Raw genomic sequence first — 13,646 nt, 5'->3', positions numbered from 1 at the left:
AATAACCGAAATATTTCATGCAATTCATAGAGGAAATAGATACGAAAATAGTTACATTATTGATTGGGTACCAGTGTACGGATATATTATTCGTTTTTTTGATACTAAAGTAAAATTAAGCCCGGTAGAAGTGGAGAAAATAACTCAGGAAGTATATGAATATGAAGGAAAATTGAGAGATTTTCACCTCTTGGGCATAGATGACCCTTATAGAATATTGCCAGCACTATTGACAAAACTATTCCTACTCTTAGACCACTACTCGCTTTTCAACAACAATGATGCCAAAGTAAAAAAAATATATAAAAAAATAGAGGAGAATGACCCTCATGTAGCACATATTTTGTATGAGAATATTGCAAAAAACAACTAAGCCTCGTAAGGCCCTGTGCTATTGCCAGAAAATACAGGAAATGGATTGCTTAAACTAAGAATATTTATTTAATTTCTACTATACTAAATGTAGGTACAGTTCACTTATATAAACACATTAAGTGGTACTAAGAAACTAAAAAACACCAAAGGCCTCTGATGGAAAATAAATTATTACAGCTAACAGAACTTATATATCAAGAGCAGTGGACAAGAGCCGCATTTGATACTTTCTCGATACAAAATTTTGCAGCTGTAGATACATTGCTAGATGCATTGACAAATGATGATAAAGATGAAATATATCAAATCTGTCAGGAACATCTTGCTAAAAATAAACATAGTGTGTATGCACTATACATCTCAGGGCTTATCAGTCTTAGCAACCACTCAATAGATGACAAAGACATGTTTAAGCTTATCGATGTTTTTTTTGAAAGCAGTAAATGGGCTGTAGTAGAACACCTTTGTCAAAAAATACTTGGAATACGAGACAATATCCATGCTCTAAGAAAATTAGATGAAATTTATAAGATTTCCGAGCAAGAAGGAAAAAGAATTGCTAATTGGGAAAAAATAGTTATGCATGATTTTGAGGAAGCCGATCTTTTATTCGAGCTTGCAAAGTATAAATTCAGTGCAAAGAAAACAGATGATGCGATCCAAGATCTACGCAAAGCCCTCAACCGCTTCCTCCACAAAAAAAATGCTACGCAAATAAAAAATATCTGGGAAATCCTGCTTGAAAAAGATGCTCTGCATATTGGTTTTTTTCTTAACTTCATACCAAAAGCAGAAACCACCATGGGTATCGAATTCTCTGAAGAGTTATATAAATCCATGCTAGATAAAAATGCATCTCATTTAGACATAGACACAAAAATAAAAATTCTCAAAAGTTTATTAAAAATTAAAACTGAAAATTTTATCTATAGAGAGCAATTAGTAGAAGCGTATAAGGAGAGGTACAAGGAAAACGATAAAGTGGATGAATTTATCCGTATGACTAATCTCAATCAGTCTTGGCGCAATGCACTGGAAGCCATTGCTGATTTTGAAAAGCACATATCTTTTTTTCCTGGTAGCTTTGTCCATCACAGTAAATGGGGAATAGGAAGAATAAAAGAAGTTTCTCATCTTTCATTGACTATCGATTTTTCTAAAAAAAGAAATCATACCATGGACATAGCCATGGCTGTGGTGTCCTTAGAGACATTGCCTAAAACGCATTTCTGGGTTATAAGAAGTGCGCTTACTCAAGAAAAGATACATCAAAAGGTGCTCAATTCAATTGAATGGACACTCATGAACATCTTGAAGAGCTTGGGTTCAGCGGATATGAAAACAATAAAAACTGAGCTAGTACCAGATATCCTTAGCAACCAGGAATGGACCTCATGGAGTGTTAAAGCACGAAAAATACTTGATACAAATCAGCACTTTGGTATTCTCTCAAGCAAAGTAGATCATTACACATTTTCAGAAGTAGCAGTAAGCCCCCTCGAAAAATGTCATAAATTACTGCACCTGGAAGAACATTTCCGAGGGAAAGTAAAATTATTCCGAAAAACCTTTTCTACTATAAAAAACATTGATAACCCTGAAGAGCTTGAATTTTTTTGGCAGATTTTCGATTTTTTCTATAACTTTCTCGGTGGAAGCGAATACAATGAAAAATATTTTTATGCATATTTTGTATGCGAGGAAGCCTTACGTCATATTCCCAACCAAAACAGGGTACTTCCTGCATCATTCAAAGAAACGCTAAACTCTTTAAGCATCAACGACTTAGCTGTTACACTAAGTAATATCAAAATAGTCGATTACCGCCTTCTCTTTTTTGAGAAAATAAAAAACTTAATAGACAACTGGCAGGAAATATTCATACAGCTTTTCCCTTTCTTTCCCAATGAAGAATTGATGCGTAGCATAGATAGCGGTGGTGATCAGGATTTGCTCGAAAAAATATACTTAAATATCCACAATAACTCATTAAAATACAGCTCAGCATACATCTGGTTTATAACAACCTACAAAAACAAAGAATGGGTGAATTCACTGTCAGAGAAACCGAAAATTTACGCAAACTTGCTCCGTATAGCCATAAGCATCATGAGAAACATCAACAACAAGCGTAATATTCCATTGAATAGGCGGCATTTTAACTTAATAAAAAATTTCTTATTTGATAAGGAAGAATTATCTAATGCAATTGATGCCATAAATCATCAAGAGATTTCGCATATTTACTCTTTACTTAGCGAGCTCAACGAAGTTATTCCAAATAAAATCTTAGAAATACGTGAAAAAATTCTTGCTCGTTTTCCTCAATTTGAATTTAATGATAAGTTTAGTTTTGAGGAATCAAATACCAGTGGTTTTCTTGCTACGGAAAAATTTTACAAAGAAAAGAAAAAAGAACTAGCAAAAATTCATGAAATTGAAGTGCCAGAAAACAGTAAAGAAATTGAGAGAGCTCGCTCCTTTGGTGATCTAAGAGAGAATGCAGAGTATAAAGCCGCACTCGAACAGCAGGAGTCCCTCAATAATCGCAATAATCAGCTAGTATTAGAAATAGAGCAAGCTCGTATATTTAATATGAAAAATATAAATAACAAAATGGTAAGTTTCGGAACAAAAGTGCTTATTGAGGAAAAACTAGAAAATAATACACTTACTAAAAATGAATTTATTATATTAGGTCCTTGGGAGTCAAACCCAGAAAAAGGCATTATCTCTTACCTGTCACCGTTTGGACAAAAGCTCTACAAGCGTAAATTAAACGAAACATGTGAATTTTCTATCAACAACAAAAAGCGGAATATAAAAATATTAGACATACAAACAATTGACGAATCGCTTATTACTTAGTTTTCCTCCTTCTGCTCAGCTGTATTTAGCACATCTACTACTTGCCTTGCACGTGCTCGTGACTTAAAGGACCTAGTTCTATCTTTAGATATAGCCTGTGCATAATTTATTAATGAAAAAAAGCGGTTCTTTGCGATAATGTTTAAGGCATAATACAGAACTTCTGAATCCCTACTTTCTACTAGCACGGCTGCAAGCGAGCTTAGCTCTGGGTTTTCAAACTCAGAAGCTGTTTCAGCAATAATACGTAGCAGAAAAGAAACATTTTTCCCTGCAAGATCAGTAGCTATAACAACAAGATCATCTAAGGTATTCAGTGTTTGCATATAGCGAACAGCAATATCTACTATATCTTTTGTTTTTGAATTATAGGAGCGAACCGAAATGAGCTTATCTTTTATGTATGCTTTTCCTTCAGCATTATTTTGCAATGTTACATAACGAAGCAATGCTTCCTTTCGCACATCTGGGCTTGGATCGTTTTCGATAAGAAAAGGAAAGAACTCCAATGTATCAAAGAGCGTTGGATCACGATCGATTTGACTCTGTAATGCCTGAATTGCTGCTTTTCTTACATCCTCATCGCTGTCACGTATTCCTTCAAGTAAACGGGAGGCGAGGTCTATATGTGCAAATACACTATGATTTTCTGTTTCATGTATGTGTTCAAATAGTGCTTTACGGGTAAGTGAATCATCACTTTGATGAAGACGTTGTAGCATGTTTACTATCTTAGTCTCGCTCTCAAGATCGGGATATGAATCGAATAAACCAAGTGCCTTAATTGCCTCCACTCTTAGACTTGGTGCAATGCTATCGTCCTCTGCTACACTCGCTATAGTATCAAGCATGCCATAAGATTTAATCCTAGCAAACGTGCTAAGAATATTTCCTTTAAGAATAGTGGAGCTTGTTGCATCAAATATATTTTTCAAACGGAGGGAGTACGGAAGTCCTTCTCCAGTAAATTCAATACCTTCTTCTTGTTCACTAAGAAAAATTGTATTAGAATCAAAAAGAGCCTCCTCGTGCAGTGTGTTACCCTTTGCTTCTTTCAGTATATCTGCCACAACATTGCTGGGTAAGTCCTCCTCAGAGTATATCAATGGGAGCAGCTCGAGCGCTGGTAGCGCTAAAGACATGATCTCAGTCTCTAGTATTCTTTCTATAATGGTGAGTATATTTAGCTTTTCTTCTTCACTTATATCTTCATAAGAATCTTCAAGATAATACAATATATATTGTGTTACCCTCGTGGCCTCTTCGTTAAACTGCGCTAGCCTTTCTATTGCAAAGGGCAGGGCTTCTTTTAGCATAAAATGCCTAAAATACTCTATTGCTTTTACTATCAACTCGGGTGACTGCGTAGTTTCCATCCTTTCTACTATTTCTTCAGTGTAGCGAGTGATACCGAAATCTATTAGTGTCTGTATCGATTCTTGTACCGCTGCATCAGTTCCGTATTTTAGAGACTGTTCTACAAGAGCAATGCCGTTGGGGGGTTCTTCTTGAATATTCTGACCATACATTAATTGTGTTGTGTATGCAAATACAGCTATTACGATAGTAAATATGACAGTGGTATTATTGTTGCTTTTCATTCTTTTTTTTGTTAAAAATACTTAATATATTTATATTTACACACCTATACCCGAAAAATACAAGAAACAGTGCTCCAAGGCTTATTGCGAAAAAAATGATACCGTTCCTCAGTGTAAGCCCGCTAAACCATATTCCTTTTGTATATTCAGAAAGAAAATATGAATACAGAGCAAGAGGAATACAAGCCAATGCTATCCTTAGCAATGATTTGAACAAAAACATGTAGTTGGGTCTTATTTCTTTTGAAATGTATATAAAGAATACCGGAACAACTATTATCAGAGCTATGCTATACGCAACAGCAATACCAATTATTTGCAACTGGGTATTTATAAAATAAAATGTAAGGAACAAATCTATGCTCGAAAACAATATAATGCAAAATAGCACAAGTGTGTGTTTTGATATAGAATACAACACCTTCTGAAAAAGGAGAAACAGCGCAATCAATGGGAGCCCTGCACTATACCCTTTTACAATGCGAGATATAAGGTACACTGCTTCTGCACTGATCTCCCCTCTTTGCAAAGCAATAGCTACCCCAGCATGCGAAAAAAAATAAAAAAGTATTGCAAGTGGAGTGACGGTGATAAGATTATCTATAATACTTTTTTCCACCTGTGCTCTTAAAAGGGCTTTATTCTTCTGTTCAAACGCGCGAACAAAGTACACAAAAGCAACCGAATTGATAGACTGAACCATAACTCCTATAGGGAGCTGCCAGAATACAAGAGAATACGATAACGCAGAGCTTGATCCCACCGAAAGAGTACTTGCAAGATAAAATACTATTTGCTGACTTGTTGCAGGAATGATCACGGCAAGAAGCGAGGAAAGATATCGCTTTGCCACTAAAATAATTTCTGGAGATACGCGAAAAAGTGACATTGTAGGACGCACGCTATACCTTAACGCACGAATAGATCCTACAAGAATACATAATTGAATAAAAGCTCCCAGCACATACCCTATAGCTACAGAGAAAATTCCCAAAAGCTTATGTAATGCAAGTATACACACTATCACACCAATGGAATGAAAAATAGGAGATATTGCTACTACACCAAATCGCTTGTGAGATTGCAACAAACCAGAATACACTGTATTTACAACAATGAAAAACAGAAAGAATACAACAATGATAAGCAACTGAGCTGCTGTACTAGCGTCAGCAATGTTTTCCAGCTCGAAAAGAAAACTGGTAATCTGATGGGAAAAGACAATAAGAAATAGTGATACAAGACACGAAAGAGATATTACAAAAAAGAGTAAATCTGAAAAAAATTTCTGTGAACTCGCGTCTTTTATGCCAGTTTTCTTAATTGAAGTTCCAAATACCGACATGTATGCATGACTGAGGCTTCCTTCTGCAAATATTCTTCTTAGATTATTAGGGATGGTGAGCACCAAATTAAGTATATCAGCGCTACGTCCGGTGCCAAAATACGCACTGATGAAAGAAATACGTATAAGACCAATCGCTCGTGAGATAACAGTTAATACAGCAACAAGTACAGAAGATTTATTCTGAGTATGTACGTTCTTCATTATCTCTATTATCGTACAAACATTCTATATATAAGAGCGGAAATTATTGTTGTAAGGAGCAGGCCAAGCCATGCACCAAACATAGGAAGAACATACCCCTGCGTTGCCAAAATATTCCCCAAAAGATCTGTGAAATAATAAACTATAGAAATTGAGAACGCTGAAAGCAAACTGAGTAGTAGAGAATTTTTTCTAAATAAATTTCCAGCTAAACATGCCATTATCATTGCAATGAATGGGCTAAGAGCCAGCGGTATACGTGAGTATGTATCGGTAAGGAGTTTCCTAAAAGATAAACCCCTGCTACGTATTTCACTGATATACTGTAAAGCATCAAGAAAGCGAAATTCATCTACATTGCTTACTGTTTTTTGAAAGAATCTTGGGTTGACATCGAAAAGCTCATCATAGTATTCTCTTTTTGTTTCTAGTAGTACTTCCTCATTACCCTTAACATATGTATACATCTTTACATCACTCCACTCCCAATACTCACCATTCCATTTTCCAAGTTCAGCATCTATGCGCTTCTGCAATATATTATCGTCATTTGTTATTACCAACACTGCATCTTCAAGGCGTTTATTAACATCATCATAGAATTCTGCATAGTATACTATTGACCCACTATCCTCAAGTAGATACACTTGATTGTTGCTTCTTTCTAACGATTGATTAAATATATTTTTTCTAAGCTCATTTCTCATGCGCGATGTATCTATCACTACTTCTTCTTTGAAGAAGAAAAGAGCAATACTTATAATCCCACCAAGAGCTAACAATGGTGCTACAAATCGCAGCAATGAAATCCCTGAAGAAAAAAGAGAGATAATCTCATTATTAGCATTAAGAGTACCAAGCGTATACGTGGTAGAGAATAATATAGCTACTGGAAGAGCAAATACCATGCTTGAAGGCAAGGAGAGCAGCTGAACTTTTATAATAGTCATATAAGAAACGTCGGCAAGTAGATAGCGAATAAGATCTCTTATCAAGCTCATCGACTCAAGAAAGAACGTGAACATAGCAAAAGAAATACACAGAGAAGGTATTACTGTTTTCAACGAGTATATTGATAATATTCTCATTGCCTGCTCCTGACATATAAGAGAGATATCCCTATGATGAGAAGAATAATATTAGAATACCACATAAGCAAAGTGCTATTGATGTTCTGTGTTGCCCCAATGGTTTGATTTATAAGACTTACGATCCAGTAAACAAAAGATATAATAATACCTATCCCAAAACCAATAGTTCTACCACTCCTTCTCGAAAATAATCCGATAGGAAAAGCTAAAATAATAAACACCAGTACAGCAAATTGCTCAGAGAGTTTTTTTTGATATACGATCATGTGAAGCTGATAGTCTCGATTAAAAACAGGATTATTCTCGAGTGTATAGTATCTTTGCAAAAATTGACCTAGCATACCAATATTGCTTGCTTGTACGTTCGTATTGTTTTCCTGAGCTTGCGTTCTATATAAAGTTGAAATCATACCTAAGACTCTTCGTGTATCCTGTGCACGTTCCTCTCTAGGTTTTGCAATAGTATTCTCATATCTAGAATCGATATACCTCTTAAGATCAGATATACTTTTTTGTGCAGCAGAAACAGATTGAATTGTTGTGGTAAGCTCTTTCACAAGAAGACTATAGGTAAGGGTATCTGCATTAAAATACGAGTACTCGCTTGGTTTTTCTTCTCTACTTACACTAATCACATCATTTAGCGACAGGGAAAGAATTCCTGTTCTGTCATCAACTGCAAACTGGGCTGTTTCTGAAGATATAAGCCTGCTGTTTCCTTCGCTGTCCTTATCTAGGATAAGAAGACCTTCTATGTCTTCATCAGTAATATTTTTAGTGACAATAATATTATCTTTGTACTTCTTAATGGAATTTTGTTCTAGCTCTAACTGTGGGCTTATAAAAAGTATTTTTCTATATTGCTTTGATGCTTGAATATTTCCCCAAGGTAGGACAGCCTCAGTCATAAATATAGAGAACAGCATGATAAGAATAGAGAAAAGAAAATAAGGAATAAAGAGATGGGAAAATGCAATGCCATTTGCTCGCATTGCTACAATTCATTACTACTTGAAAATTGACCAACGCTCATCATACATGCAACTAACGCCGCGTAGGGAATAGCTATTGTGACCACCTCGGGTAAGAAATAAAGAAATAGTTTTAAGACTTCAAGTATAGGAACAGAAATTTGAAAAATCTGCTTAGCAAGCAATATAAGCTGATTACCAATAAAAATTAAAACAAAGAATAAAAAAATTACAGAATAAAAAAGATATAGTCGATTAACATGTATCCCCAGACCCTGTAGGGGATTGCACGTCTTTCTATTTTTTGCATGAAACTCTCTTATATAAAAGTCAAAATAATCCGCTGGAGCCGTATCCTTTGTCTTCTCTCTCACTCTTGGCAAGCTGAGAAATAGCATTGACTTTCGAAAACTCCACCCTTGCAATGGGCGCAATAACAAGCTGTGCAATACGTTGCATTGGTTGAATACTGCATTCTTCGTTGCTCACATTCACAAGAAGCACCTTAATTTCCCCTCTATAATCTGCATCAATAGTGCCAATGGTATTTAAAACAGTAATACCGTGTTCTAGCGCTAAACCAGAACGAGCCCTTATTTGCCCTTCATAGTCTTTGGGAATTTCAAGATACGTTCCTGTAGGTACAAGAATCCTCATAAATGGTTGAATAAGGATGGGGCCATCAATTACTGCAAAAAGGTCTGCTCCAGCTGCTTCTTTGCTTTTGTACTCAGGTATCTGTCCAAATACTTTACATATAGTTTTCAGTATAACACCCCTCACTATAGACGCAGTTAATTATACAGTACGTATTCATATCACGATATTATGAACGCGTTTCTTTTAAGAGCAACGCAAGGTTTACACGCCCTAATCTGTCTATTTCTATAATTTTTACTCGTACTTCTTGGTTGATGCTCAGTACATCGTGTACGGATTTAATTTTTTCCTTTGACATTTTACTTATATGGCACAGGCCATCTTTTCCAGGTAGAAATTCAATAAATGCACCAAAATCCATTATTCTCCTTACTGTGCCATCGTATTCTTTACCTACCTCTGGTTCTTCCAGTAATTTAAGAAAACTACTTTTAGCTTGCTCTGCGTTTTTCGCATTCTGACTATATATAGTAACAACTCCACTATCACTAATATCTGTTTGTACCTTGAATTTTTCGTTAATCCCTTTTATTGTTTTACCGCCCGAGCCAATAAGAACCCCTATTTGTTCTGGGTTGACAGTAAAATTAACAATGCGTGGTGCGTACTCAGAGAGCTCCTCACTAGATTTCTCCATTGTTTTATTCATAATATCCAATATATGCATGCGCCCATCTTTTGCCTGAAGTAACGCCTTTTTCATTATTTCGGGACTAAGATTCTTGATCTTAATATCCATTTGAAACCCTGTAATCCCTTTCTTTGTGCCCGCTACCTTAAAATCCATATCTCCTAGATGATCCTCTTCACCTAAAATATCTGAAAGCACAACAAAGTCATCCCCCTCTTTTACAAGACCCATAGCTATACCAGCAATCGCACTTTCTAGCGGAACACCAGCTTGCATAAGAGAAAGAGAACCAGCACATACAGTTGCCATAGATGAGGATCCATTAGATTCAAGTATTTCTGAAACGACACGAACGGTGTAAGGAAACTGTTTTTTGCTTGGCATCATTGATAGAAGAGACCTATGCGCCAAATGCCCATGACCTACTTCCCTACGACCTGTTCCCAGTCTTCCTACTTCACCAACTGAATAGGGCGGGAAATTATAGTGAAGCATAAAGCTTTCTCTTCTATCTCCATCTATATCATCAAAAATCTGTTCATCAAGGGCGGTGCCTAAGGTCACCACAGCCAGCGCTTGGGTCTCTCCCCGTGTAAACAGAGACGATCCATGAGTACGAGGAAGCACATCCACTTGACAAGAAATAGCTCGTATGTCTTCTGGTTTCCGTCCATCCGAACGATATTTTTTCTTAAGAATAGAGTTCCTTACTATTTTTTGTTCTAGCTCATCTATTGTAGCAAGCAATTTTTTCTCCCCACCTTCTTCAAGCTTATCTTCAAAGTGTGTCTGGGTTGTGTGTATGACTTCTTTTATCGCATTGTTGCGTTCTAACTTACCCTTTACAAAGCATGCTTTTTCCATATCATTCTCTGCAAACTGAATTATCTCTGTTTCAAGGGGAAAAGAAGGGACATGCACAAGACCTAATTTTTCTCTTCCAACAAGGGAGGCAAGCTCTTGCTGTTTAGCACAGATAAGAGTAATGTAAGAATGAGCGAACTCAATAGCCTCTAAAAACATCTCTTCACTTACTTCGGATGCCCCACCTTCTACCATAGTAATACCTTCACTTGTACCGGCTACGACAATTTCTAAATTACTATCATGTATTTCATCAAAACTTGGGTTTACAATAAAACCCTGTGCATCATTATGTACTACACGAACCCCAGCAACTGGACCATCAAAGGGGACATCGCTTATAGCTACACTTGCAGAAGCTGCACAAATAGCTATGACATCAGCAGGGTTTTTTTGATCTGCAGAGACTGTTGTGGGAATTACTTGTATTTCCCGCTTAAAATCCTTATGGAAAAGCGGTCGTAGAGGCCTATCAATAAGGCGGGAAACGAGTATCTCTTTATCTTTAGGTCTTCCTTCTCGTTTAATAAACCCGCCTGGAATTTTACCCGCAGCATAGTATTTTTCATTATATTCTACCTGCAGGGGTATAAAATCTAAATCTTCATTTATTTTTGAAGAGCAACAAGTGGTTGAAAGGATGGAAACCCCTTCATAACAAGCAAACACCGATCCATTTGCTTGTTTCGCTAAATTACCAGTTTGTAATATAAGTTGACGCCCGCCAATATCAACACTAATTTCAATCATTCAAGTACCTTCTTTATATATAGATTTATTAACACAAAACAGAAATTGCATTAACGTCGTAGACCAAGTTCCGCGATAAGACTTCTGTATCCTTCAAGGGATTTTGTTTTATAGTACCTTAGCATTCTTTTTCTTTGCCCAACTAACTTTAGAAGAGCATTTGTATTGGAAAAATCTTTTTTAAATTTTTTAAGATGCTTTGATAGGTGATTAATTTTACTAGTAAGCAACGCCAACTGTACTCTGATATTACCTGTATCTTCATTATTTTTACCAAATGCACCTGCAATATTTTTGGCGCTTTGTTTTATACTTAAATCCACATTTACCTCCAGGTCTAACCTAGTAGTATTTCTATTTTGAACACATACTACAATATTCATTATACTACAAAAAGGATCTAAGTAGGCGAGTGCTTATATATGAAAAATTGACTTGCACACCTTACCATTATGCCATACACCCAAGCACCCTAGCGTATCATAGAGAGCAAGGAAGTCCTTGTCTTTTGATGCGTTTTTCGATGCACTCGCTAAAGGTAATGGAAGCATACCATTCTGCACCCTCTCTCTTTCATGCAGATCATGCACATATATTTTTTGTACTTGAGCTATCTTTTCCAGCGCATTTACAGCACTATGTACTATTGTACCCTGCTTAGCTGGCATTCTCTGCTGTGCTATATGCTCTAATTGCACTGCATCAGTAAGCTGTATGTTACCAATGGATGTACGTTGTAAAGCATGAAGATACGCAGCAGAATTACACAATACACCTAGATCTCTTGCTATAGCACGTATATAAGTTCCACTTGATACAGTAAACAGAATACTAAGCAAGGGAGCTGCGTATTTTACTATTGAATAGCTATGTATGCACACTTTTCTTGAGTTTAGTGCAGGGCTATATCCTTGTCTTGCAAGAGAAGATGCACGCTTTCCATGAACATGCACTGCAGAATAGAGGGGCGGAACTTGTTCTATGCTCCCGCTGAAATAATCAGCAAGAACACAACTGATATCACTAAGGCTAGGAACCGCTCCCCTACGAATAGGTTTTCCTTCTGGATCAAGCGTATCTGTCTCTATGCCAAAATATATCTCCGCATGGTAGCTCTTATTTTGCGTAAGAAAAAAACTGCTAAGCTTGGTTGCCTTATTGAGCAACACAATAACGAGGCCAGAAGCAAATTTATCCAATGTTCCACTGTGTCCTATTTTTTTACATTGAAGTATTTCCTGGATTTTTTTTATAGCTGTATGAGAAGTGATTCCACTTGACTTGTTTAGAAAAATAACAGAAGGATCGTCCATACGCTAAGTGTTATCAGAAAGCGTATCGATAATCTTGAGAGTTGCATTTCCCTTGTTTAGTGAATCACTCGCCTTAAAGAAAAGCACAGGGGTGTGCTTCCAAGCATGTTTTTTAGCTATACAGTGCTGAATGAAACCTTTTGCGTGGTTAAGGAGGCTAGCATTCTTTTTTATAGTATGTATGTCTACAAACCCAGAAACATAGACAGCGCAGCTTGTTCTATCTGAACTTAATTTAGCTTGCACAACTGATATTTTCGTTGATAAGCGAGGATCTTTAATTACTCTCATCAGTATAAGCACATTTATTTCTTCAAGAATTATCTGCTGCATTCGCTCAATACTATATTTTGACATCCTATATACGATCAGAGAGTTCTGTTGATTGTAATTAGTTTATAGACCTTAATGCGATCGCCCTCTTGCACCTCATTGTAGCGAGAAATTCCAATACCGCATTCTACCCCACTTTCCACAGAAGAAACATCGTCTTTTACTCTCTTGAGGGATGATATTTCACCTTGAAATACAACTTGCTTGTTTCTTATGACTTTTGCTATTGCTTTCATCTCTATCTTGCCACTTACAACAAGTGAACCAGCAATGATGCCTAACTTAGAAATCTTAAAGACCTGCTTCACCTCTGCTTCTCCTAGTTCTTCCTCTTTTACATCAGGTCGCAAGCGTTGATTCAACTTTTCTTTCGCTTCTTCTATGATCTTAAAAATAATTGAATAGCGGTGTATGCGAACCTTCTCTTGATTAGCTAGTTGTGAGGTCTACTTGAAGGTTTGATATTAAAACCAATAATGTCTGCATTACTTGTCGCTGCTAACATAACATCATTCTCGTTAATTGCCCCAGATGAAGCATTGATGACCTTCACTTTCACCTCATCATTTCCAAGTTTTAGTAGCGAATTCTTGATTGCTTCAACGGAACTATGCACATCTCCCTTTATTATTACATTATA

General features: G+C 36.4%; 2 protein-coding genes across 2 annotated transcripts; both read right to left on the bottom strand.

Annotated features, from left to right (window-relative positions):
- Window positions 1-8,785: 8,785 nt before the first annotated feature.
- Window positions 8,786-11,360, bottom strand: LOC132564753 (polyribonucleotide nucleotidyltransferase-like). The gene is made up of 2 exons (XM_060229381.1): window positions 9,513-11,360; window positions 8,786-9,193 (listed from the first exon to the last, which is right to left on the bottom strand). Exons 1-2 carry the CDS (start codon window positions 11,358-11,360, stop codon window positions 8,786-8,788), a joined length of 2,256 nt encoding a protein of 751 aa, XP_060085364.1.
- Window positions 11,361-11,776: 416 nt separating this feature from the next.
- On the bottom strand, window positions 11,777-12,673 carry LOC132564752 (tRNA pseudouridine synthase B-like). Its single transcript, XM_060229380.1, has one exon. It carries the CDS (start codon window positions 12,671-12,673, stop codon window positions 11,777-11,779), a length of 897 nt encoding a protein of 298 aa, XP_060085363.1.
- Window positions 12,674-13,646: the final 973 nt, after the last annotated feature.

Source organism: Ylistrum balloti, unplaced genomic scaffold (assembly GCF_031769215.1).
Source record: "Ylistrum balloti isolate Yb309-2 unplaced genomic scaffold, AGI_CSIRO_Ybal_v1 Utg372720, whole genome shotgun sequence".
NCBI lineage: Eukaryota > Metazoa > Mollusca > Bivalvia > Pectinida > Pectinidae > Ylistrum > Ylistrum balloti.
This window is presented reverse-complemented; position numbering and strand designations above follow the sequence as displayed.